General features: G+C 44.6%; 1 protein-coding gene across 8 annotated transcripts in view; it reads left to right on the top strand.

Moving 5' to 3' along the window:
• Positions 1 to 19,310, top strand: part of Paqr8 (progestin and adipoQ receptor family member 8) — a 48,789-nt gene extending 29,479 nt beyond the window's left edge. For 3 of the 8 annotated variants that reach the window (XM_052745370.1, XM_052745367.1, XM_052745368.1), the window contains 2 exons: positions 11,077 to 11,152; positions 14,400 to 19,310. In XM_052745370.1, the coding sequence (XP_052601330.1) occupies positions 14,441 to 15,505 (1,065 nt within the window). In that variant the 5' untranslated portion in view covers positions 11,077 to 11,152; positions 14,400 to 14,440 and the 3' untranslated portion in view covers positions 15,506 to 19,310. Of the gene's footprint in view, positions 1 to 2,743; positions 2,849 to 11,076; positions 11,260 to 14,399 lie in introns of those variants that run through there. The other 5 variants (XM_052745364.1, XM_052745363.1, XM_052745366.1 and 2 more) reach the window with 3 other exon arrangements.
• Positions 19,311 to 23,965: the final 4,655 nt, after the last annotated feature.

The following is a 23,965-nucleotide window of genomic DNA, read 5'->3' as shown; positions in this document are numbered from 1 at the left end:
TGATGTGCTTGAATTTATAGCAAATAAAAAGGTCAGAACTGGGGACCCCCTGAAGAGTGCACCCTATCAACTGCAGAAGGATTGATGCAAACCGTGGGGTGGCTAGGGAAGAAGAGGTGGTGTTCTGACTCCACTGGAAGAAAGCAACGGCATTTCCGAGAGGGACCCCTGTCAATGGAGATGAGCAGCCCCCTGCAGTTCACCTGGGCTGGCCCCGGTCCCAGCAGGCTTGCAGATCCGTGGAAGGTGCCTGTCTGCCAGAAGCTGGAACCGGCTGAGAGGCAGAAGGACAGGAGCCAAACCACACCCAAGCGAAGCCAACAGCTATGCTCGAGAGGGACGTCTATGGAGACTCCTTGTCCCCAGCCTTTAATTAGCAGGTGTTTCAGACAGCAGAGCCTACCCGGACCCAAACAAGAAGTCTAGAAAGAACAGATGAGCCTCCTTACCCAGACAACGGAGTAGCTGATCGGTCGCAGACTGTTCAGTGTGTTCTTCCGAATTGTTCCCAGCTCCCCTGAATTCTCCCTCCTGGTGACTCGGATACTGCCGGCTGCCCGGGGTAGAAGCATTCTGTGTGTACAGTGATGCTTTTTGAGGCCAGCACCTGCTTGAGTGACATTAGCTGGCACGTGGTGGCAAAGCATGTAAGGGCAAGCACGGTCAGGAGTTCTAGCTCGAGGGCTTCCTTGGGGAGAAAGGGCACCCTGAGGAATTACACCACGCTCCTCTCCCGGAGGGGGCAGGGCAAACTACGTTTCTCCTTTTCATTTTCCTCTCTCATTTTCCTCGCATTACCTCCAGAGTCACATAGGCAGGCTCAGAGACCACTGAGCCTAGAAGACGGCAAACATGCCTGTCTATCAGACCGATGTAGCTTCTTTTGCTCATGTGCGCGCACGGGGGTTGGGGCGGTGCTTTTTATGTCTTTGTTTTGTTTTGTTTAATATGAAAAGTATTTGAAAAGAAGACCAACCATGCCCATTAGCTCGGTCAATGCTAGCTGCACCTGGAATTCTAACATTCCAGGTATAAGTTACAGAGCTCAAATTCATCTCCAAATAATAATAATAATAATAATAATAATAATAAAATTTTGAACAGCACCTGCAAACGGTCACAACAAGAACCTTAGCGCCCACCCCAGGTGAGACGACCCATAGCACAGGGCTGCTCAGGGCAGTTCCTCCAAACAGAAATCAAACGCAAAGCTAAAAAGACTCCTTGGTGTCTTGGAATAAGTTAGACCACTTCTTCCCTAGCATGTCCATCCAAGGAGTAGGTGCTTGTTTGTTTTGTTTGTTTGTTTGTTTATGATTTATTTTAATGATTTACTTGCTAGAACCCTTTGAGTCTGTGCCACTGTTCAAAGTACAGGCACACTCCGAGGTAAACGGGGTCATACAATTCTACTGTGCGCATATTTCCAGAAAAGAGATGTAATAAATATTGTATAGATTTATAATTTATTCAGTCTAGTCTTCCATTTGGGGATGTCAAGAAACTATTCGTTGGGTTTTTCCCGAATATAAGGGAAACATGCATTGACTGTTGGTGAATCCAAGCTAAAATTACCTCTGCTAATAATAGTATTTAGTTGGTAACAACACTAAGCCTTAAAGTATGACATTATAAACAACGATACGATTCTTGGCAGAAGTTACAAAGATCTGGGAGGGCCCAGCAGTCTCTTGCTTGATGGGTGGCTGGAGGTTCTGGAAGCCTGTGAGTCTGCAGCCTGCTCTCTCTCTCAGTTTCCAAGGCTTCTCCAGGCAAGGCTCTGGTTCTAATTGAGTCCAGGCTGTTTCTTTAGCTGCCATTTCTTCTCCACCCCTGTGGTTATGCAGTGATGTGCAAGGGTGTCCCCGGGATTCTGGAAGCATTTCTTTTGACCTCTACTGAGAGTGTTTGCTCTTCTGTTCTTTGCCCAACAACCAGCAGGGCCACCTGCCTGCCATCTGTGTGTTCTGCACATAATGGCATGGGATGATGTCATAGAATCTTTTTGTTGATGATTTCAGTGTGAGCCAAATGCAGCCCAGGTGAATTCTAAAATCACCCTGTAACTGAGCTTGTACAGACTATACTCTTGTTTTAGGGACAGGGACGCTGTGACACGGTGAGGATGAATGACTTGCCGCAAGTTTTCATGGTTAGTAGTAGAGTCGAACTAGCAACTGCAACTTCTCATTTCTCATCCAGGTTCATCTCGTGGAAGTGGCATGTCCAAGTTTGTGGTAGGATTTTGTGGGATCTTTGGAATGGGAGAAGGAACACCATTGCTTTGGAGGGTGTCTTGGTGGTTACCAGTTAAAATGTCTTTCATACCACACTATGTGAGTTTCCCAAATATGGAGCATCTATTTAATTTTCCTCTTTGTTGATCTGGGAGAGGCTTTTTGGAATGCATGGAATATGAATAGCATATTTCAGTGGTTGTTCTTTGCTTTCGTTATTAGCATGTATTAATTACACATAATAATAGGTTTCATTATGGCATTCTCATACGTATGTTTTTATGTGGATGTATTTTCTACCAGCATCTTCAGGTTGGAATGTCTCAGTGTATTAGTTTTGCAAATCTAGCCACAATGGGTCTGGAGAGATTGCTCAGTTCTTAAGAGCACCTTGCAGTTTTTTTCCAGAGGACCTGGGGTTCAATTTCTTGTACTCACAGGGTCACTCACAATTACCTGTAAACTCCTGTTTCAGGATAATCTGATGCCCTCTTCTGGCCCCTCAGGCACTAGAATCACTACTGAGAAATCTCTGTGGACCATGATCTCAGTCTGGGAGAGTTGATGTTTGCAAGTGTGGAGAAATCATTCATGTCTCTAGGATCACACAGGTGAGGTGTGAGTTGCAGTAGGAGAAAGCTAGTTGGATTTTCCTCAGGGACATGTATTTTTACTGTTTTCAGGGGATTACAACAATCACCAATTGGGAATTCATCATTTTGTCCTTACTGAAAAGTAAATGTATTCTGGGTATTTTTCAGCAGTCTAAACTAGATAAACAAAACCAAGCCTTAAAGTTTAGGAACTAGAAAGATGGCTTAGTGGCTAACAGCACTGACTGCTCTTCCAAAGGGCCCAGGTTCAATTCCTAGCACACATATGGCAGTTTACAACTATCTCTAACTCTGGTTCCAGGAGATCCAACACCCTTTCTGGTCTCCAAGGACACTCAGGCACACATGTGGTGCATAGACATGCATGCATGCAAAAGACCCACCTGTATAAAATATAAACAACAACGATACATTTATTCTTTAAAAAATACTACTTTATTCAATGCTGTGATTTCTGTTTTTGTTTGTTTGTTTGCTTGTTTGAGACAGAGTCTCATAATGTAGCCCTGGTTTGCTAGAAACTCACAATCTAGATCAGGCTGTCTTCAAGTTTATAAAGACCTGCCTGCCTCAGCCTCCAGGAGTCTTGAGATTAAAGGTGTGTGCCACTACACCTAGCCTGTGACATCCTTTTAAAAACATCTAAAAGCACAGTTGTGACTAAAATGTCAAATTACTGCTGTGAATGCTAGATTTACCCTGCTTTTCTCTCTCTGTTTTGCCTTCATTTTCCATTTTTCTAAATAACTGAAAAGAGTTTCTCAGTGTGAAACTTTCAGAACGGAGCCTTCTAAGACACAGACGTGATATAACATTTTGTCACTTTTATTTTTACTATTAAATGAATTCATGGTATACACACCGTATTTGCCAGAACTTCCATTGCCATCCCACTCTAATCTTGATCTGATTAATTTGGGGCTGCAGATGTAGGTCAGTGGCAGGGTGCATTTTTACAAAGTGTAAGGCCATGGATTCACTCTCTGGTACCACCACCACCACCACACACACACACACACACACACACACACACACACACACACAGCCTATAAAGGAATTGGGAGGAAGGTTCTGAGGGAACATACAAAAAAAGGTATGTTCCTTTTTAACATTAAAAATTATAATAAAATAAGTTTCAAGGTACAAAATGTTGGCCCTCAGTGGATTGGCTCCATTTCCCATTTCTAAATCAGAGGACTCAGATGACACTAAAGTCCCTTATGTAAAATAGCGCAGTATTTGCATATGACCCCTGCACATTCTCCTGTATACTGCAAGTCATCTCTAGGTTACTAATAACAGTTAATACAATGTAAATGTTATGTAAATATCATGTTGCACTGTTTAAAAACAACAAGAGAAATTGTTATATACTCAGTAAAGACATGATCAAGACATTCTTAATCTGTAATTACCCACAGACGTAGAGGGACAGCTGTGATGGGAAGGGTGATATGAGAGTTTCGACAGAAAGCTCAGCTCCGGTAGACCCCACTGATAAAGTTCAGTCATCCATTTCAGTGCAACTGTGAAGGAGCTGGCTGATGGTAAAAGGCAGATAAAGAAGATTCGACCAATGTGGTCACACTGGGAAGCACAGATAAAGTGGTCAGTGACTTCCAGTCTGTCTTCTGAATGACCACGGCAGCTTTACACTAAGAATCGTCAGGGGACATGAGCCATGCATCACTAAACCATCTGGGTGGACTGATCTGGTTGACCCCTGGCTGGTTCTATAGGGTGGTTTGAAGAAATGCTTGTCTCTAGAAGAGACAAGCTACTTCTATAAGATTATCCTTCCTGCTTAGGGTGGTATGTCTGCAAAATTCTGCTGTTCCTGGAATCCAAGGAGACTGCAGGTCTAGGACAATCACTGGACACCTGAAGGAGATTTTAGGGGCCTAGAACAGGACACGTGAAAGCTGGTTTAAATTAAGTGCCTAAAGGAGATAGATGCAAGCTGGAGGCTGTTATCCTGTGTTTAGTTACTGTCTCAGCTAGGGTTTCTATTGCTGCAATGAAACACCATGACCAAAAAGCAAGTTGGGAAGGAAATGGTTTATTAGGCTTACACTTCTGCATTGCTGTTCATTGTCAAAGGAAATCAAGACAGGAACTCAAGCACAGCAGGAACCTGGGGGCAGGAGCTGATGCAGAGGCCATGGAGGGGTGCTGCTTACAGGCTTGCTTCCCATGGCTTGCTCAGCCTGTTTTCTTGTAGAATCCAGGACCACCAGCCCAGTGATGACACCACCGACAATGGATTGGTCTCTCCCCCATAGATCACTAATTGAGAAAATGCCTTACAACTGGTTCTTATGGAGGCACTTTCTCAATTGAGGCTCCTTCCTCTCTGATGACTCTAGCTTGTGTCAAGTTGAAAACCAGCCAGGACAGTTACCATCAAGGATTTTTTCAGCAAAAGCAGTTCCTAAGTGCTTGTCATACCAAGTGGTGGTACTTTATTCCAGATACTACCAGAACCTTAATATGCATATTTTATCTTTTCAAAGTACTATCCACTTCTGCCCATTTTACTATTATTTATTATTTTCCTGAGATATAGATAGAGAGGAAGTCATCTCCTCTTACCTACTTGGTTACTAGGCAGTCACACTGAGTAGTTCAGTGTCTTGGGCAGGGACAAGTAGTTAATTAAGTACAACAAACACTGGCAGCCAGACTTCCTGACTACCAACCCAGCAGTTCTTTTTTTCCTTTACCACCTATTCAGTAAATAGTTATTAAGTGTTTTCCATATACTAGATACTATTTTAAATATGGAAACTTCTTCCACAAACAATCCCTGCCCTGAACTAACTGGTGACTAATGAGGATGTGAGTGGAGTACATCAACAACCATGGTTCAGGAGAGACGTGAGTAGAGAAAGGCAAGATGGGATACAAGAACTAGGCAAAGCCATAATGTAGGCCACCATTAGTAAGAGCTTCTTCTTCCAGAGTGAGCTGGAGTTGAATGGCTAGAACGTAGTAAGGTTGTAAGCGTGGGAGATGGAGAGTGCTGGGCACTCTTCAAGATTCAGTGCTGTGATCCGGGCCCAGGCCATTGGCATTGCCTAGGGGTGTAAGTTCAGGGAGTAAAAGGTAAACTAGGTAGACAGTCAGCAGAGAAAGGACTAGTTTGAAAGACAAGGCATAGAGTTTGTATTATAAACAGGTGGGCGTTTGAGGAGGAGAAGACAGAGTTCCATTTTAACTATCACCAGGAAGTAGTTGGAGACCGTATTGAAGGTTAGGGGTGTAAGGCCAGGGAGGTTTACTAACAGAAGAAAGGATGCTCATGGGACTGATGTTGCTATAATAGAAGTTATTGTTGGAGTTCTGAAAATGATGGGCTAAAACCAGCAGGCCTGGATTCCTGAGATGTAGGTGCAGGAACAAGGCCAGACTGAACATGTTCCGGAGATGTTGTCTTGGAGTGCCCATTCAAGATTCAGTTGGACACTTCTAGAGCAGTTGGTTATTGAAATCCCAAAGTCAGGAATGGTCAGGCCAGAGGGATATTTGGGAATCTTCTGGTAGAGATAGTAGCTGAAGTTAAGGACCTGGGAGAAGAATCTGAGTGAGAAGTGGGATGTGCAGAGCGGCTTCTTGGGTCCCTCACAGTTGATGAGGATGTGGAGAGAACTAAAGAGAGATGAATGGGGCTGGCGATGAGAGTAACTGTGAGAACCCGTCATACCCAGGGAACATTGGAACTACCCAAGGGGAGAGAACTGCCTCCTTCTTGGTTTTTCCTCTGTTGTTGTTTGGTTTGGTTTGGGACAACCTCTCAGAATGTAGCCTTGTCTAGTCTTGACCTCTCAGTCCTCCTGCTTTCCAAGTGCTGCCTGGGATTATAAGCCTGTGTCATCCCTCCTGGCAGGATCCTCATTTTCCTTCTATAATACTGAACCTCATCTCTTACTGATGTCACTGCATTTCATTCCCTTTCCTATTATTTCCAAATAGTCCCTCTACTATCAACCCACCAAGAAGCCACACTACCCTTAGGTTTGTGTTGTGGCCCTTTTAGACCCAATACCAGTCAATTTTCCTCATGGCTGGTCTAGGTTAGTCTATTCCATAGAGATTTGTTTGGGCTTCATTTTACACTTGATTTTGGGCTAACTACTGATTCGGGCTGGAGAATTATCTCTTTAGAGTCAGATTTTTGAGGAAAGTGATCTTGTTTTAATCTTCTGTGGCCTTTGGAGTCTGGAGTAGGCCATCAAGTAAATACTTATCATTTTGCTTTTTTGTTTGTTCGTTTATTTTTGAAGACAGGGCTTCTCTATGTAGCCCTGGTTGTCCCAGGACTAGCCCTGTAGACCAGGGTGGCCTTGAACTCAGAGATCTGCCAGTCTCTTGCCTCCCAAGTGCTGGGATTGAAGGCGAATGCCATCACTGCCCAGCTTAGTTGTTGCTGTAAGAAAGTTCTCATTGACCAAAATGACTGGCTTGAGCTTATCTATTGGAAGAGGATTCTTGAGGGTTGAGCTTGCATCTCCAACAGGAGAGGGGGTGTGGAGTGAACCTGTGCAAGGACAACATCTTGAGATAGCATCTTGGTTGACTACTAACCACATCTAAAGGGATATCTAAAGGGAGGGGCCAGGAGTGAGAGATGGGTCTTTACTCAGAGCATCCACGAGGAATGCTGAAAGTCGTGTGCCTGTATCAATATTGAGATGTCAATGTTCAGTTTCTCCAAAACTGGATTCAAACTTTACAGTTGGCCCTTTGAAGCCTCCTTCTATGTCCACCCTGGATTGGTGAAAATAAAGACCATCAGGGTAGGGTGTCAAGATGCCATAAGATAGTGTCTTAGGAATTTGGTATTAATAAGAGAACTATAACCCATCACCATCATTATGTAACTGGAGTTTAAGGGCTCAAGTATCATCTCCGGCATCAATAATGAGTTAGGAAATGTCCCAATATGCCAAGTAAAGACTCATGTAGTGGTGAAAATAGAGTTGGGAGATTGACTCAACACATTGGGAAGAGGAACAGACAAATGAATCTAGTGACTCCCAAGTTGGTCTTCAAGGCACTGATGTGAGCTTTAGGTATGAGTCAAGGAAGGATTGAGGCAGAAGGGAAAGAGGTATTTGTAATTAAGCAGTCCTGGTTCAGGTGTGGTCTGGTTGATTCTAGTCTCAGGTCTGGGTCTTTGAGGTGGTCTGAAGAAGTCCTTGTTGTTTGAAGGGATCAACCTGGTTTTATATGTGATAAGATGGTCTGTTATGTCATGGATAATTCCTTTGGGGTGAGAGGGTGATCAGTTCCATGAAGTTCTTCGGTCCTGGAATCTAAGGTGACTGCAGGTTTAGGACAACGAAAGAAGATGAAACAGGTTAGGTTGGCAGACACTCTGAGTGATTAATGTGTTTGTAGAGACTCAGGCAGGGAGGGGACTGTTCCAAAGTAAAGATAGCATCTTGTGATTAGTTTCTTTGTAGACCCAAATGAAATTGTCAATGGTTTTTAGCAAAACAGCATTACATGACCAATATGATTGTGGTTTTGTTGATTACTCTCAAAGGGAGAATTTCATATCAGGTGAAGAGGTAGTTACTAAGGAAAGAACAGAAAATAGCAACCTGTCTTTATGACAGGTTTGTAATTTCGTACCCCTTAACTCCCAAAGGAAATGTAAGCCTTTCCCATTCTTAGAAAGAGGACTCAGCTCCTGGGCTTCCAGAATTGATGAGCCAGATAAGGAATCACATTCTGGATTGGAGGTAATGGCGGCTTAATTCCTGGATTACCAGGATCCAGTCTCAGATTATACAACACTCTCAGGGTTATGAAGGAGATTTGAAGACTAGCATGGTTGCATTTTAAACATCTAACTTGCAAAGAGAATGATGATTCTGCTTTGTGTGCTTGTGTGTGCATGTGCACAAGCTCGAGTGTGTATGTACTGAAAACTATTGGGGTCCAGCCTCTCGATAGCTGTCCCCAGAGTCCCAGAAGAGACGCTACTTGTGGCAAATAAATCTGAGGGATAATTTAGTAAATCTACATACATGAAACTTTATTTTATTCACTTTATTTTTCTGAGTCGGTTCTCTCTCTACGTGGCTTCTATTCTGCTCTCATGCCTAGCTCCTTTCTTGCTGATTTCTTTCTGCATGTATCTGCTGTCCCCTCTAAGTTCTATCTTAATTCTCTCATCTTAGTTCCGCCCCATCTAGGTTCTCATCCACCTAGTTCTTTCCCATCTTAGCTCCTCCCCCATCTCCTTCTTTCTCATCTTGTTCTTCCTCATCTCGTTCTTCCCCATCTGGCTCTTCTTCATCTTCCATCTCATCCTTCTAGTTCTCTCTTCTAGTCCTCCAATCTAGTTCTCTTCCAATGCGGTTCTTACTCATCAAGTTCTTCTACTCTCTCTTTTCTTCTCCATCCTGCTCTGAAAATAAAACTGCCTTTTATCCCTTTGGCTCTTATCTCTCCAAGCTATCTCTGCTCCCGCCATTTCTGGCAGGGTGAGGGAAGTGTGCTCCATCGCTAGGCAACTTGGACAAGCAACTTCTGTCACAGCTAGATGTACCTGTAAGTAGGAACCCTTTAGTTCTGAGTTAATTGTTAAGGATGGATCTAAAACTAGAGATAAGACTTTGGAGAGGAGAAAGTTTAGCTTAATCAACTCATTCGCCAGGTCTTCTCAAACAGATAGTCTGGATGCTTTAGTCTGTTCTTAGCGAGTACAGAGGTATCTCATAAGATACTTTCATCCATCTGGGGATGGTCCTGGCCGGATGCTGCTAACGACGATAATGACAGATAGGTCTGAAATTAGGGATCCTGGCTGCATTGCTGCACAGAAGGTTATCTAAATATTTCATCAGTAGAGGGGAGATTGTGCCCAATGCATAATGGAAAAGCTACACTAGCCCGCGAGAAATTCATAGCAGGAAATGGCTAACAATCAAAAGCCAATATCATCAAGACTCCTTGAGCCTCAGCTTGACCTCGGGAAGGCCCTTGGCTTCTTCCAGGTATTAGCTTGTCATAATCAGCTGAAACCCTACTTCATATTATTGCGGCTTACAACATGTATGCATGCACATGTGTGTTGCTAGAGTTTTCCTGCCTGGCCCACAGTCAGGACAAATCTCTCTCACCCGCCAATCCCAAGCCCCTCAGACCCGACCAAGTAAACACAGAGACTTATATTGGTTACAAACTGTATGGCCGTGGCAGGCTTCTTGCTAACTGTTCTTACAGCTTAAATGAATCCATTTCCATTAATCTATACCTTGCCACATGGCTCGTGGCTTACCGGCATCTTCACATGCTGTTTCTCATCATGGCGGCTGGCAGTGTCTCTCTGACTCAGCCTTCCACTTCCCAGCTCTATTCTCCTCCTTGTCCCGCCTACACTTCCTGCCTGGCCACGGGCCAATCAGTGATTTATTCATTGACCAATCAGCAACACATTTGACATACAGACCATCCCACAGCACATGTGTATGCAAGCGTGTGAGTTCCTTTGAAGTCAGTTAGTATTCCTTCCATCTTACCCTGTTCCTCCTCTTAGTTCCAAAACCTCTTCCTAGTTTGTTTTCTGTGAGAGCAAAGGAGAAGTACTCAATCTTAGTGGAATTCAGCATAGAGTCAAGGAGGGCGTGAGCAGCAGGAAAGCTGGAGGAACTGCACAGATAGGGTGCAGGCTAGAGGCACATGACTTGCGAACAGCAGTGCTCAGGACCAGAGCTCCAGGCGTCTCTGGTGCCACTGTCGTACATGGTCTTCACTCAGAGACTGGGTTTTCTAAGTTTGTAACTAAACAGGAGTTCTCTGAATTGCAGGACATGATAGAATCCCATACTTGGGAGACTAAAGTAGGAGTTTCGTGTGTTCAAGGGCTAGCCTGGGTTACAGACCACAACCCTGTCTCAAAAATAAAAGTAGGGGCTGAAGCGATATCTCATCGGTTAGAGCCCTGGATGCTCTTGTAGAGGACTCAGGTTCAGATCCTAATACGCACAGGGTGGCTCACACCCATCTGTAACTCCAGTTCCAGGGGGCCCACATGCTTTTCTGAACTCCACTGGCACCAGGCATGCGTGTGGTGCACATACACACGCGCAGGCCACACATTAAATACAATACACAGAACACATGCACACGCATAAAATAAAATAAAATTTAAAAGTAAACAATTTGTTCCCTGCCTGAAGTCTTACGTTTTGTTTCATTTGTTTGCTGTTCAGGAATCCCTCCAGTCCTGATAGAAGAACTTGAAGTCGCCTGTCTCTCAGTCCACCCACCCTGGTTTGCAGAGACCCAGTAGGTCATTGCCCACCTCAGCTGGAGCATGGACTGCACTTTTCTGTCGTAACCCCACTACATATCTTTCTAGCCACTAACACTTCAGACATTAATCTCTACAAAAGGTGAGTAGACTACCTTTTTGGTTATTGTCTCCTTACTACCGAGCACTAGTACCTAGCACTTATTACCTAGTATTTAGTACCTAGCATAGAGTCTATCCCAGAACGACCTAGCATTTTCTGAGTACCATCCCAAACCAGGCAACTTAGACATCACAACAATGGATGCAACCAGTGAAATTATTACCCTTGTTTTATAGATGAAGACACTGAGACCTGGGAAGTTCTAGCTGGCCATTCAGGAAGCAGCAAAACCAGGGCTTGGCTCTAGGTTTTCATAAAGTTCATTCACTTTTTTCCCTTTCCTTTTATTTGTTTGTTTGTTTGTTTTTATTAAGAAAAATTTTCCATTCATTTTACACGCCAATCAAAGATCCACCTCTTCCCGCCCCCCAGTCTCCCACTCCCAACTCACTCCCCCAACCCCGTTTGTTTGTTTTTGAGTCAGGATTTCTCTCTGTAGCCCTGACTGTCCTGGAACTCACTCTGTAGACCAGGATGGTCTCGAACTCACAGAGATCTGCCTGCCTCTACCTCTCAAGTGCTGGGATTAAAAGTGTGCAGTACCACCGCCAGACTTCTCTCACATTTTTATTCTTTTCATTCCTGACATTTTTCACCTGATTAGATATTTTTCTTTCAGCATTAAGAAATGTGAAATTGGGCTGGAGAGGTGGCTCAGGGGTTAAGAGCACTGGCTGCTTTCCAGAGGACCCTGGTTCAATTCCCAGCGCCCACATGGTGGCTCACAACTGTCTGTAACTCCAGTTCCAGGGGACCTGACATCCACACATAGATATACATGCAGGCAAAACAGCAATGCACATAAAAAAATAAAATTAAAAAGCAATCATAAAAAAAGAAAAAAAAAGAAATGTGAAGTTAGCTGGGCAGTGGTGGCACACACCTGCAATCTCAGCACTTGAGAGACAGAGGCAGGCAGATCTGTGAGTTTGAGGCCAGGCTGGGCTACAGAGTGATTTCCAGGACAGCCAAGGCTACACAGAGAAACCCTGTCTCGAAAAATCAAAGTGGGGTGGGGGGAGTGAAGTTGAGAGACTATTATTTCCTTAGCAGCCCTTGTCGGGTCCCCTTTGGTCAAGACCTTTGGAGGAAGAGGGCCATTTAGATAAAATAAGAATTTAGCTTTCTTCAGGAAAAAAAAAAGCTTAGAAAAATAAAAGACACAGAAGGTACTTGTTATTAGAACATAATTTACTCAGTGAGTGTGCATGAAGATCATCAATTTTATGAAGTGATCTTTGTGTGCATCTGTCTGAGCACCACCTCGAAATCCTAAGTATAAAGTACTTCAGAGGCCTGAAATCTGTCACACACAGGTGTCGTTACCCGGGAGAGGCACATCCCAAGCCACTTGCTTTCTTGAGCAGCATCTGAAGAAAAACAGAACCACCTCTGCAGTTAGACTTCAGCTATATTTAGGCCATGGTTTTAATTCCTCTGTTGAATGAAGAGTTGACATAGGCATTAAAGGTTAAAAAAGAAAAATGAAGGATTACAAAGTTGGTCAACACGAGAGTGTGTGGAACTAAGAAAATGGTCAATTAGAGGGGCTGTTGAGGTGGTTTAGCCGGTGAAGCTGCCTCGTTACAAACCTAACAACATGGAGTTGATCCCTGGACCTCATGTGACAGAAAAGGAGGGAACTAGCTGCACAAGTTATCCTGACTTCTATACATGTGCCATGGCACCCAAGTGCGTACACACACACACACACACACACACACACACACACACACACCATACACACACACATGTGCACATACACACACACAACCGTACACACACACACACACACACGTACACATATACACATACACACAAACACATTTGCACACACACCATATACACACAAATGCACACACACAAACACATGCACACACACACATCATACACACTCGTGTGCACACACACAAACACATATGCGCACGCGCGCGTGTGCACGCGCGCACACACACACAAATAAAAAATAAAATAAGTGTTTCGTTTTGGTTTTTTTTTTTTTTTTTTGGTTTTTCGAGACAGGGTTTCTCTGTGTAGCTTTGCGCCTCTCCTGGAACTCACTTGGTAGCCCAGGCTGGCCTCGAACTCACAGAGATCCGCCTGGCTCTGCCTCCCGAGTGCTGTGATTAAAGGCGTGTGCCACCACCGCCCGGCTCGTTTTGGTTTTAAAAAGAAAGAAAATGCTCAGCAGAATACTTTCATCAAAAAAAAAAAAAAGAAAAAAGAAAAGAAAAGAAAAGAAAAAACTAGGCTGTGTTTCCACCGTCAGCCAGCAGAGGGATCTGTGTGCCTGGGCTTCTGGGACTGACCCGCTTGGCCGCAGCCCTGCAGTACCGGGTCTAGAACAGGACAAGGCTTTTGCAGAGGGGTTGTCCAGCATACCCAACATGCCTGTTTTTCAAGCAATGGTGGCCTCACACTGCTAAAATATCCCACGGTGTGCACTGCTCTTTCCAAATCTCACTGACAAATATAATCTGCCTTTAATGAGTTTCAGCCAATTGTTTATCTTAGATTTTAAAGTTTCCAGTAAGATCAGTGAATAGTTCAAGATTGGCTGAGTGCTAAAGACATGACGCCTTATTTATTTATTTTTTAATCTATTTATTTATCAATAAGCATTGTTAGATGGGTGGTCTTGAACTCACTGAGGAGTGCAGACTGGCTTCCCGCTGACAGCTTCCTGCCTCAGCCTTCAGAGTACTGGGAATACAGGCATGTGCCACCATGCCCAGCTGAAATGTATTCTTTTATCCCAACCATGTAATAATCCAAGGGCATCTGATGATTACGTCTTGGTGATATCTAGGGAATTTAGTGATCTTTAAGAGTACCTTTACCTTCTAGGTATCATTAAATCTTACTTATCACTAACTTATGCTGCGCTAACACGACCATTATACCTTACGCCGTGGTGAATAGTAACCGGGGAGTCAGAATGTTGTCATGGCGAGGGAAGATGCTGCAACCCTGCAGTACAGAGAAAGAAAGCAAGGTCCAGAGAATCCATCTGGACCTCCTAACTTCCCCGGTTGTCTGAGCAAGCCGTGCTCCGTTATGAGTAGCACCTTGGCCACCTTGGCTGCGTTTGTCTCTCAGCTTTCCTCTCTTCCCTTCAGGTGGTCCTGCTGCGTCCTGAGGAGCCTGGACCACCGCTGCCATGACGACTGCCATCCTGGAACGCCTGAGCACCCTGTCTGTGAGCGGGCAGCAGCTGCGCCGTCTGCCCAAGATTCTGGAAGAAGGTCTTCCCAAGATGCCGTGCACGGTCCCAGAAACCGACGTGCCCCAGCTCTTCAGGGAGCCTTACATCCACGCTGGCTACCGCCCCACGGGGCACGAGTGGCGCTACTACTTCTTTAGCCTCTTTCAGAAGCACAACGAGGTGGTCAACGTCTGGACCCACTTGCTGGCGGCCCTAGCGGTCCTGTTGCGATTCTGGGCCTTTGCGGAGGCTGGGGCATTGCAGTGGGCCTCTCCCCACACCCTACCCCTGCTCCTCTTTATCCTGTCCTCCATCACTTACCTCACCTGCAGCCTCTTGGCTCACCTGCTGCAGTCCAAGTCAGAGCTGTCCCACTACACCTTTTACTTTGTGGACTACGTTGGGGTCAGCGTCTACCAGTATGGCAGCGCGTTGGCTCACTTTTTCTATAGCTCGGACCAGGCCTGGTACGAGCGGTTCTGGCTTTTCTTCCTGCCCGCGGCTGCTTTCTGTGGCTGGCTCTCCTGTGCGGGCTGTTGCTACGCCAAGTATCGCTACCGAAGGCCATATCCAGTTATGCGGAAGATCTGTCAAGTGGTGCCGGCAGGGCTGGCCTTCGTCCTAGACATCAGCCCTGTGGCCCACCGGGTGGCTCTCTGTCATCTGGCTGGTTGCCAGGAGCAGGCGGCCTGGTACCACACCCTTCAGATCCTCTTCTTTCTTGTTAGCGCCTACTTCTTCTCCTGCCCGGTACCCGAGAAGTACTTCCCCGGTTCCTGTGACATTGTGGGCCATGGACATCAAATCTTCCACGCCTTCCTTTCCATCTGCACGCTCTCCCAGCTGGAGGCCATTCTTCTAGACTACCAGGGACGGCATGAGATCTTCCTCCAGCGCCATGGTCCCCTGTCTGTCTACACTGCCTGCCTCTCCTTTTTCTTTTTGGCTGCCTGCAGTGCGGTCACCGCCTCCCTCCTGAGGCACAAAGTCAAGGCCAGACTGATCAAGAAAGATTCCTGAGGTCTGCCCAGGGGGAAAAGGTGTAGAGATGTGCTACTGTGATTTGGAGAAAACTTGACACAATAATAGAAACTGACTTTTTGTTTTTAAGGCTTGATTTTTAAATTAATATGTACTACAGGTTGGGGATGAAAACTCAGTTGGTAGAGAGTGCTTAACATAGCATGCAGGAAGCCCAGGGTTCAATCCCCAGTACCACACAAACCAGTAGCAGCATTCAAGGAGGCAGAGGCAGGAGGATCAGAAGTTCTAGGTCATCCTCAGACGCGTAGTGGGTCCAAGGCTAGCCTTTAATACATGATAACTTATCTAAAAAAAAAAAAGGATTATTATATATTTTCAAGGGCATGGTATGGTTATAAAATTTCAAATGCAAGGCAGGCATTTAAGAGTTTTAAAAGGAATATTCATTTTCTATCTGGCTTATAGCCTTGCATGGGAAGGGATCCTGGCTAAGATTCATGAGATTCCAAACTAAGGAAAACCATCCCCACTCATGAACACTTAGCAGAATTCTGGATGTGGCTTCCAAAGCTGAGCCCTGAACTGGACAGATAATCAAACTGGACTGCCAAGTAAACTGTGGATGTTCCTCACAATAACAAACAGAACAGCCACCCTATGCTGCTGGTCTTGGTAACTGAGTAAATTGACCTGTGGACTCTGTCTTATTACGATTTCAGATTGTCTAGGGTGGAAGTCGGAATTTTCAAGAAGATTCATCAAAACCCTTAGACAGAATGGACTATTCAATGTATCTGATCTCTGGTCGCATTCACTGCAGCAATGGCCCCTTTCTCAGGATACCTAACTAACTGGCCGATTTGCCTGAAGTACTGTTCCCATCCCTAGGCTGCATGGTAATATACAGAATTCCAAAGCTATTACACTTCCAGGAAACGCTTGGAGCCATATGAACCTTCAGGAAGCCGATTCTCACGTAATACAGAAACATCTGGAAACGCAACAGTGCCAGGCTCTACTAGGAGACCCAGCCCGAAAACATGGATACCTTCGTCTGTGTGTTGCCCCATGGGGACCTTTTAGTTTCTATGTGTGGACTGCAGTATTAACTGCAAGCTATTTAGGGTTGTCTTGCAGGCCAGGACATTATCTGAAGGTTTGAACGGACTCTTTTAAAAGTTTGGCTCTAAAGTTGCTCGAGGGATCTGATTCTTTGAAGAGGAACGGAGCATCTAAGGTTCAAATTTCTGTCAGATGCTGTCCCGTGATGGACCAACACAGCTACCCCAAATCCAGGGTCCTCAAACAGGCAGTTCTGCCTCTGATTCAAGAAGAAACCTTAAAGCAGGTCCTAGGACAGGTGAACGTGTGCTCACTGTGGTTGGCCCCTGAAGGTCCTTTGAGTAAGAATGAGGCACCTGATGGCCAAAGGCACTGTTTGCAATACTGCTGCGGGCAGCTGCTGGGGGGTGGGCGGTGCTTGCAGCTGTTGTATTCTGGCCACACAGCTCTCTCTGAGGACTGACTGACGTCTGCATTAATCCCGTGAAGGAGGCTGCGGCCAAGGAAGAGCTGAGATACCCTCTTTTCACAGGCTGTGTTTCCTATCAGTATAAGGTCCCTGTGTATTAAAAAGGGATGGTCTGTTTCAACTCCAGTGTGATGAATCTCCTCCACTATTACATCACTTGTTAGTCTTTAAACCTTTGTATTTTTTTCTTTAATCTTTCTGTGAGAGATTTGTGAGTTTTGTGCCTTATACATGGAAATATCTAACCATTTTATTTAATGTATGCACACATGCAATTTCATGTTTTGGGTTACTGGGACAAAAAAAGAAGAAGAGCCCCAGAAAGCAAGAGTTGTTAACTTGTCAAATAACTACTCTTCTATATTTGGGGGGCAGGGTCAACTGAAACTTTCCTACTGCCTTCAAAGCAAGAAAGCATGTGTCTGCTGTATTGTTTTACTAGCTGGGTTTCTTGTTCATGGTCAAAGATCTGAACTTCTGTGCTGACTGAGTGTCTACAGAGGCTCCCAGTTGTCTAGGCCAAGTTCATGACAAGGAATGTTATCAAAATTGAACTGGTTTGAACTGACCAAAAGATGACAGAGGTAGGGGTTGTGTAAATGCTACAAGTAAAGGGTCTGTTTAAAATGGGGACCAGAAAGTGTTAGAAGTTTTCTTTGTTATGGATTTAAAGATGGTATTCTTTTAAAAGTTGGTGGGAAAGGTGAGAGAGGGAAGGAGCAGAGGAAGGTGCTCTTGACTGTAACTGCGGTGGTGTTTGTGAATGGAGATTTTGTCCTTTCTTTCCTCCTCCTCCTCCTCCCCTCCCCCCCACTCTCTCTCTCTCTCTCTCTCTCTCTCTCTCTGAGATAAGATCTCACTCTATAGCCCTGGCTGGGCCTGTAAATCCTTATATAGACCAAGGCTGGCCTTGAACTCTAGAGCTCAACCTGCTTCTGCCTCCCAAGTGGCAGGGTTAGAAGTGTGCACCACCACTTCGAGCCTTGTGAACAGAGACCTAGGGCTCTTCCGTGCACCTGCAGGCCAGGGCCGAGCTAAACTCTGTCGCTGGCGGCTCCATGAGACCATACGTGTAAAAAGGGAGATAGTAGCTTCAATGTTTAGCTTAATTATACAAATATTGCTAACTAGTGATTTGGAAATTGATAAGAAAAAGAAAGAAGTGATTTCTGTGGAGTTGGGACTTGACCCCAAGACCTCCAACATGCTAATCAAGAATTCCTCCATTGACCTACTCCATTTGACCAGGCCAGGGAACAGTGTATGTATAATAGATACATTGGGAGGCATTGAGATGGGGGACTGTGATCTTCCTTGAAAATACCAGTATCTAGTTAGAATAATTAAATACAGGTGGTTTTAACTCTATCGACTCCTTTTGGGACAGTCATTAAAACGAGTCTATCAGTGTGGAAAAGACCTGCTGAATTTAAAAGTAACAACTAGGAATTGTAAAAAGGAGGATGAATGCCTCTTGATTTACATTGGGCTTACTACCCCCCCCCCTAAAATCAGCATAATGTGAAAGAAAATATAGTATAAAGGAGATAGTTATCTGGCTCTGCAGTACTAGACACTCTGGTTGCTGCCACCTCTCTTTTAAGACTTTCAGCCCATTAACATGCAAATGCCTCTGATAAGATTAAGCTGTCAGTCATCTGCATTTTCTCATGAATAAAATTCTTGTAGATTTATACAAGGCCCTACTTAGTTCAAGAAGAGGGGCTGACGGGATGCATTTGGGGGTGCCTGTTTCTCATTTCAGAATCCTGACTTTTATTTGCTGGTGAAAGTTGTTTCTGGTTTGGAGTGTTTTGTTTTGTTTGAGATGGGTCTTTCCGTGTTTCCCAGGCTGGCCTGGAACTCCTGATTCTCCCATCTCAGGTGGCCAAGGAGCTGGGAACACAGGCTGCGTGCGCCCGCACCACACCCAATTCTAATAAACTAATTTTAAAGTTCTTAAAGATGTCACGGTTACAATTTCAATTTTTAAGTCTCTCAATAGCAATGTGCAAGTCATCGACCGGAAGCTTGAAACAGGGTTCAGAGCCGCGACACGAGGGCAGTTTATTGTGTTTCTGTTGCTCTCCGTGTTCGTCTTTGGTTACTGCTCTGTAGTTCCACCTGGATCCTCCAGATGGCGATGTTGTCTTAATCGATGCTTCCTCAGCTCTTGTTACCAAGGTTTTGCCGCTCGCTACTTGTACTACCGTGTTTTGCTCGATTGCTTGGTAAAGAAAATGTGGGATTATTTTCTGTCTCTCTAAATCGACTTACATGAATAATCATTAAACAGTTTTTGTACATGAATTTTTGTCGTGTTACCAATATAAAGAAAACTACCTTCCTTGACCCCTTGACAAGGGCTGCCTGGACCCCAAACTCCTAAAGCTGGGTTGTATTTCGCTTGGCACTGCCAGGGGGAGGAGGTAGGGACACTCCATCCATCTAAAAGTAGGAAGACACAAAAGCCTTTAAAAATAAGTCTACGGCTAGTTTCTCTGCTTGTGGGCTGAACAAACTACCCTTTGAAGAACCACGGAGTTGACTGCTATGCGGATTTCAGTGCAACTACATAAACATTCCTAGCTACATTCACAATTGTATTAAAGATTTTGACATTTTTGAATTGATGGCCTACATTTTTTGAAATATAAAAAATATGAATTGCACAAAGCAATGTAGAATTTCCAAGAACATAATGCCCGGTCCTTTGCAGAAGGAGCTGTGGGTTTTCTACCAGAGTACATGTTTCTGATTTGATAACTTTAAAATAATATAGAATAATCTTGCTAGCAGATCTAAGGTAGGGGTTTCTACTATATCATGATTCTTATAGGAAGATGTGTTCATGGTACCTTTGACTCCAGGAGGCCTGACCAAATCCCCTCCATAGCCGTTTGAGCGGCTGAGTAGCTATGAGGCAAATAAGGGCAAAGGGTTTCCATTGCTAGAGAGCAGGGATTCTCAACCTTCTTAATGCTGGAACTCTTTATTTTTATTTTTTATTTTATTTTATTGAGGTAGGGTTTCTCTGTGTAGCTTTGCGCCTTTCCTGGATCTCGCTCTTTAGACCAGGCTGGCTTTGAACTCACAAAGATCTGCCTGGCTCTGCCTCCCGAGTGCTGGGATTAAAGGCGTGTGCCACCACCACCCGGCTGCTGGGACTCTTTAATACAGTTCCTCATGTTGTGGTGACCTCCAACCATCAAATTATTTTCATTGCTACTTCACAGCTGTCATTTTGCTAGTTGTGAATTGTAATGTCAACATCTGTGTTTTCCAATGTTCTTAGGTGACCCCTGTAAAAGGGTCATTCGACCCCCAGGGGATCGCGATGCACAGGTTGAGTGAGGACCACTGCTCTAGAGAGTATGGGAACGGTGGTGATGTTCCCAAGACACACAACTCACTGTAATGTTCAAATATTTTTCCCTTCAGCAAACCTCAGGGCCCAGCTAACCAGAAACGCCAGCTCCAAATATCTGCAGCAAGACTTTTGCAGCGTGCAGCTTTCCATAATCTCACTGGGACTTCTGGTTCTGAACACCTCACAAGTGGCCACGGCTGTGCTATTGCTTTTTCGGCTAAAGTCACCCCCACACCATCTTCTTGGATGTCAAAGAAAGCATTGCGCGCACTACAGAGGCCTCAGAAGCCCACAGGCCCATTGTCCATTGTCAGCCTGGACTGCAAAGTCAAATCCACTGAGGTTTTTGAGACGTGTCGGATCCTTTCATGAGAAAGTTGTCTGATAATCTTGCCTAATTCCAAATCCTTCTCACATTTCACTGGGATTGTCTGTTGCCCAAGCAATTGTCTCCCTACCCCACCCCAAGAGATAAGAATATAAGGACGAAATTTTAAATTTTTCCTTTCAAGAAGCTGTGTAGATTTCTTAGGTCAGTAGAAAGTTTTTTTTAAAAGTAATATCTGATTATTGAAGAAAATGTAAAAAAAAATGGGAAGAAAAGATAACCCCTAAACCCATTAATAAAATAAAATATTTTAGGGGAAAAGTAAAGCTTTTATCAAAATATTTTCATCATAAAATATAAACTAGTAATGCCATATGTAGCTTCCTGGGGGAGGAGATAAAAAGGAAGTAAAAATTTCAAGCAACCTAGTACTTTCGCTTTATAAAGTATAAAATCAACGGTCTTCAGTTCAGTTTAGAGGTCTACCAGGAGCTCCATTACACTCCCTCTGACATTACACTATGTAGGTAATCTGATGATGCCAGTTTAGCGAACAAAGCCCGTGATACACTCGCTCTCTGGTTGAAAGAATTGTGTGAAATACCTCCTCAGATTCAAATGCCCAGCAAGGGCTATGCTGGAGAGACCTTCGCTGGAGCCCAGCCAGCCCAGCCTGTGAACTGAGTACGTGAATTCACTGATAGTCATCCCCCAAACAGGGAACACTGCCAGAAACCAGGCGTGGCTCCAAGCACCTGGGACACAGTAGCAACATTTAATCCTCGTAGTTGCAGAGAAACAGAAAACCAGGTAAACGGAGTATGTGCTGTGTTAGAAGGTGCTGGTCCAGGAGAAAAAGAGAACAAAGAGGGATCGGCCGAAAGGCTGGGTGGGTGTACAGGTTCGGTTTGGTTTTACCTCTACGTGTATGGGTATTTTGCCTGTGCACCAGATTTGTACAGGGCCCGTGGAAGCCAAAAGAGGGCACTGGGTCTCCTGTAACAACCCCACGTCCCCTGCCAGAGCGGCCAGCGGCTCCTCATTAACAGATGAGCCATCACTCCAGCCCGTTTGGTTTTGTATAGAGTCTCGCAGTTCGGGCTAGCCTCACACTTGGTATGGAGCCGAGGATGACTTTGGTCCCTCCTTGCAGCTTGAGAGTGCTGGGATCATAGACTTGCAAGCGCTTCCATGGAAGTTTTTTACGCAGTGATGAGGATTAAACCCAGGGCTTCTTGTTAGGCAACTGTTTTACCAAGTGAGTTAGACCCCCAGCCCCCTTAATTTTGACTAGGATTAGGGAAGACCACTGAAAGGGATGGGAAACCAGCTGTGTTTTGTCCAAAGCACGCCAGATTAGAAGGGAGCCTGGCAAGAACAGAGGTAGGAGGTAAGAATGAAGCCTGTAAGACTTTATGAGGAGATTATTGTAACTTCAGGAAATGGGAGAGTATTCGGGGTCACTGTTAATTTTTTTTTTAGTTACCAATTACTCATTATGATTCTATTTCCTTCAATTTACACAAAACCACGTTATTGTTTTAAGTTTTCTGATTCATGGGCCTGGCCCAACCAGCTCTGCCTTCAGGTGGGCACCCTCTTGGGGGAAAAAGATTGTTCCCAGGGTATTTTTAAACTGCCTAAGACACTGGGTTCCGATTCCTAGAAAGACTTGGAATGTTTCTTCATTGGGTTGACAGTAATTTTGTCCTCTGGGTAATTTTCTGGGCAGAAATGGAATGGCACACCCTGGGGAGAGTCTGTAAACAACAGCAACAGCTTACATGATCTACACTACACTACTCAACCTATCCTGAGATGAATTTTCACTCCCCCATAACAATTGGTAGTTACCATTTTTTGTTGTTGTTTGGTTTTTCAAGACAGGGTTTTTCTGTGTGTATCCCTGACTGTCCTGGAACTCACTCTGTAGACCAGGCTGGCCTCGAACTCACAGAGATCCACCTGCCTCTGTCTCTGGGGTTCTGTGATTAAAGGCGTGCGCCACCACCGCCTGGCATTGACTACTACCATTTTTTATGGCCCCTATTTTACAAATAAGGACTATAACTTACAAACAAAAATGTAGCTTATTTTACAAATAAGTCAACCCAGGACTACCTGATTGGTAACAGAATCTCCCCAAAACTTGAGCCTTTGGATGTGAAGCTTTCAGTCTTCCCCATCAGAAGAAGGGAATGTAGAAAATTCTTCCCCACACATCATTGTGTGGACTAGAAAAGCTTTTCAATGTGACATAGTCCCCCTCCTCCATTCTTCAGTAAGTAAAACAACCCTGCATGTGCAGTTCTCTCTGCATTCCTACACAGGTTGGCCGTACTTTTCCTCTAAGTGATGCTGCTGGGTGGTGGGTACCAAAGATGAAATTCCATATGTGCCCAGTGCTGGGATTCATCTATAATCACCAGAAAGAGTTTCTAGACCATAAACCTGCTTAAAGAACCACCAACTGGCCTCGAATTATCTTTCCATACTTCTTTAGTGTGTAGGATAACTGAAGTGGATCAGTGCACAGGATGTGGTAAATGGATCCCATTGCTCATCAAAGTAAATCTGAGCACTATTCCAGACTGAGCCAATTTCTTTTTCCCAAAGACAGCTAAAGAAATATGTCAAACATTCCACAGACTTTCTCATAGAATCTGATTCTGCTATGGGAAAAATACTGTAGCTCGGCTCCTGGGGCTGTTTGCATTCAGCAAAGGCTGGAGGCAGTCACTGCTGTTACAATTACTTCCATCTCTTCACAATGAGCAGAATGCTATGGGTTCTATGTAAAGGCCAGACCCTCTCTCTGGGGTCCCAGTCATCTCTCTCCAGAGCAGAAGCCCTTTTCTCCTGGGAAGAATTTCTCTCCACCAGTATGAAGCGAGTCATCCTTCCAGGGACATAGGGATAGAGAGAGTTCTTCTGTGTCTTGGGGAGTAATTTCTTTTCTTTTCTTTTTTTTTTTTGTTTTCTTCCATATTTCTTCCCTTATACTCAGTACTCATGATCACAGACTCTCACAGGCATCGGGGGGCAGGGTAAGTCTTCTATCAGTACCCCAAACCACAAACAGGCTGGCTTACCATCCTTTGTCACTGTGGTCCCCAAACTCTCTTGGCCTGCAGGAGAAACCTCACAGTCCCCTTATTTTTTGCATCTTAATTCCAACTTGTTTTGTGTAGTGTCTCACAAAAAGTATGCCAACAGGTATGATATTTCACGGTGCAAGCCCAAAGACATGAGTTAAATCCCCAGAAC

This window comes from Peromyscus californicus, unplaced genomic scaffold (assembly GCF_007827085.1).
Source record: "Peromyscus californicus insignis strain IS unplaced genomic scaffold, ASM782708v3 Scaffold_19__1_contigs__length_69161282, whole genome shotgun sequence".
NCBI lineage: Eukaryota > Metazoa > Chordata > Mammalia > Rodentia > Cricetidae > Peromyscus > Peromyscus californicus.
This window is presented reverse-complemented; position numbering and strand designations above follow the sequence as displayed.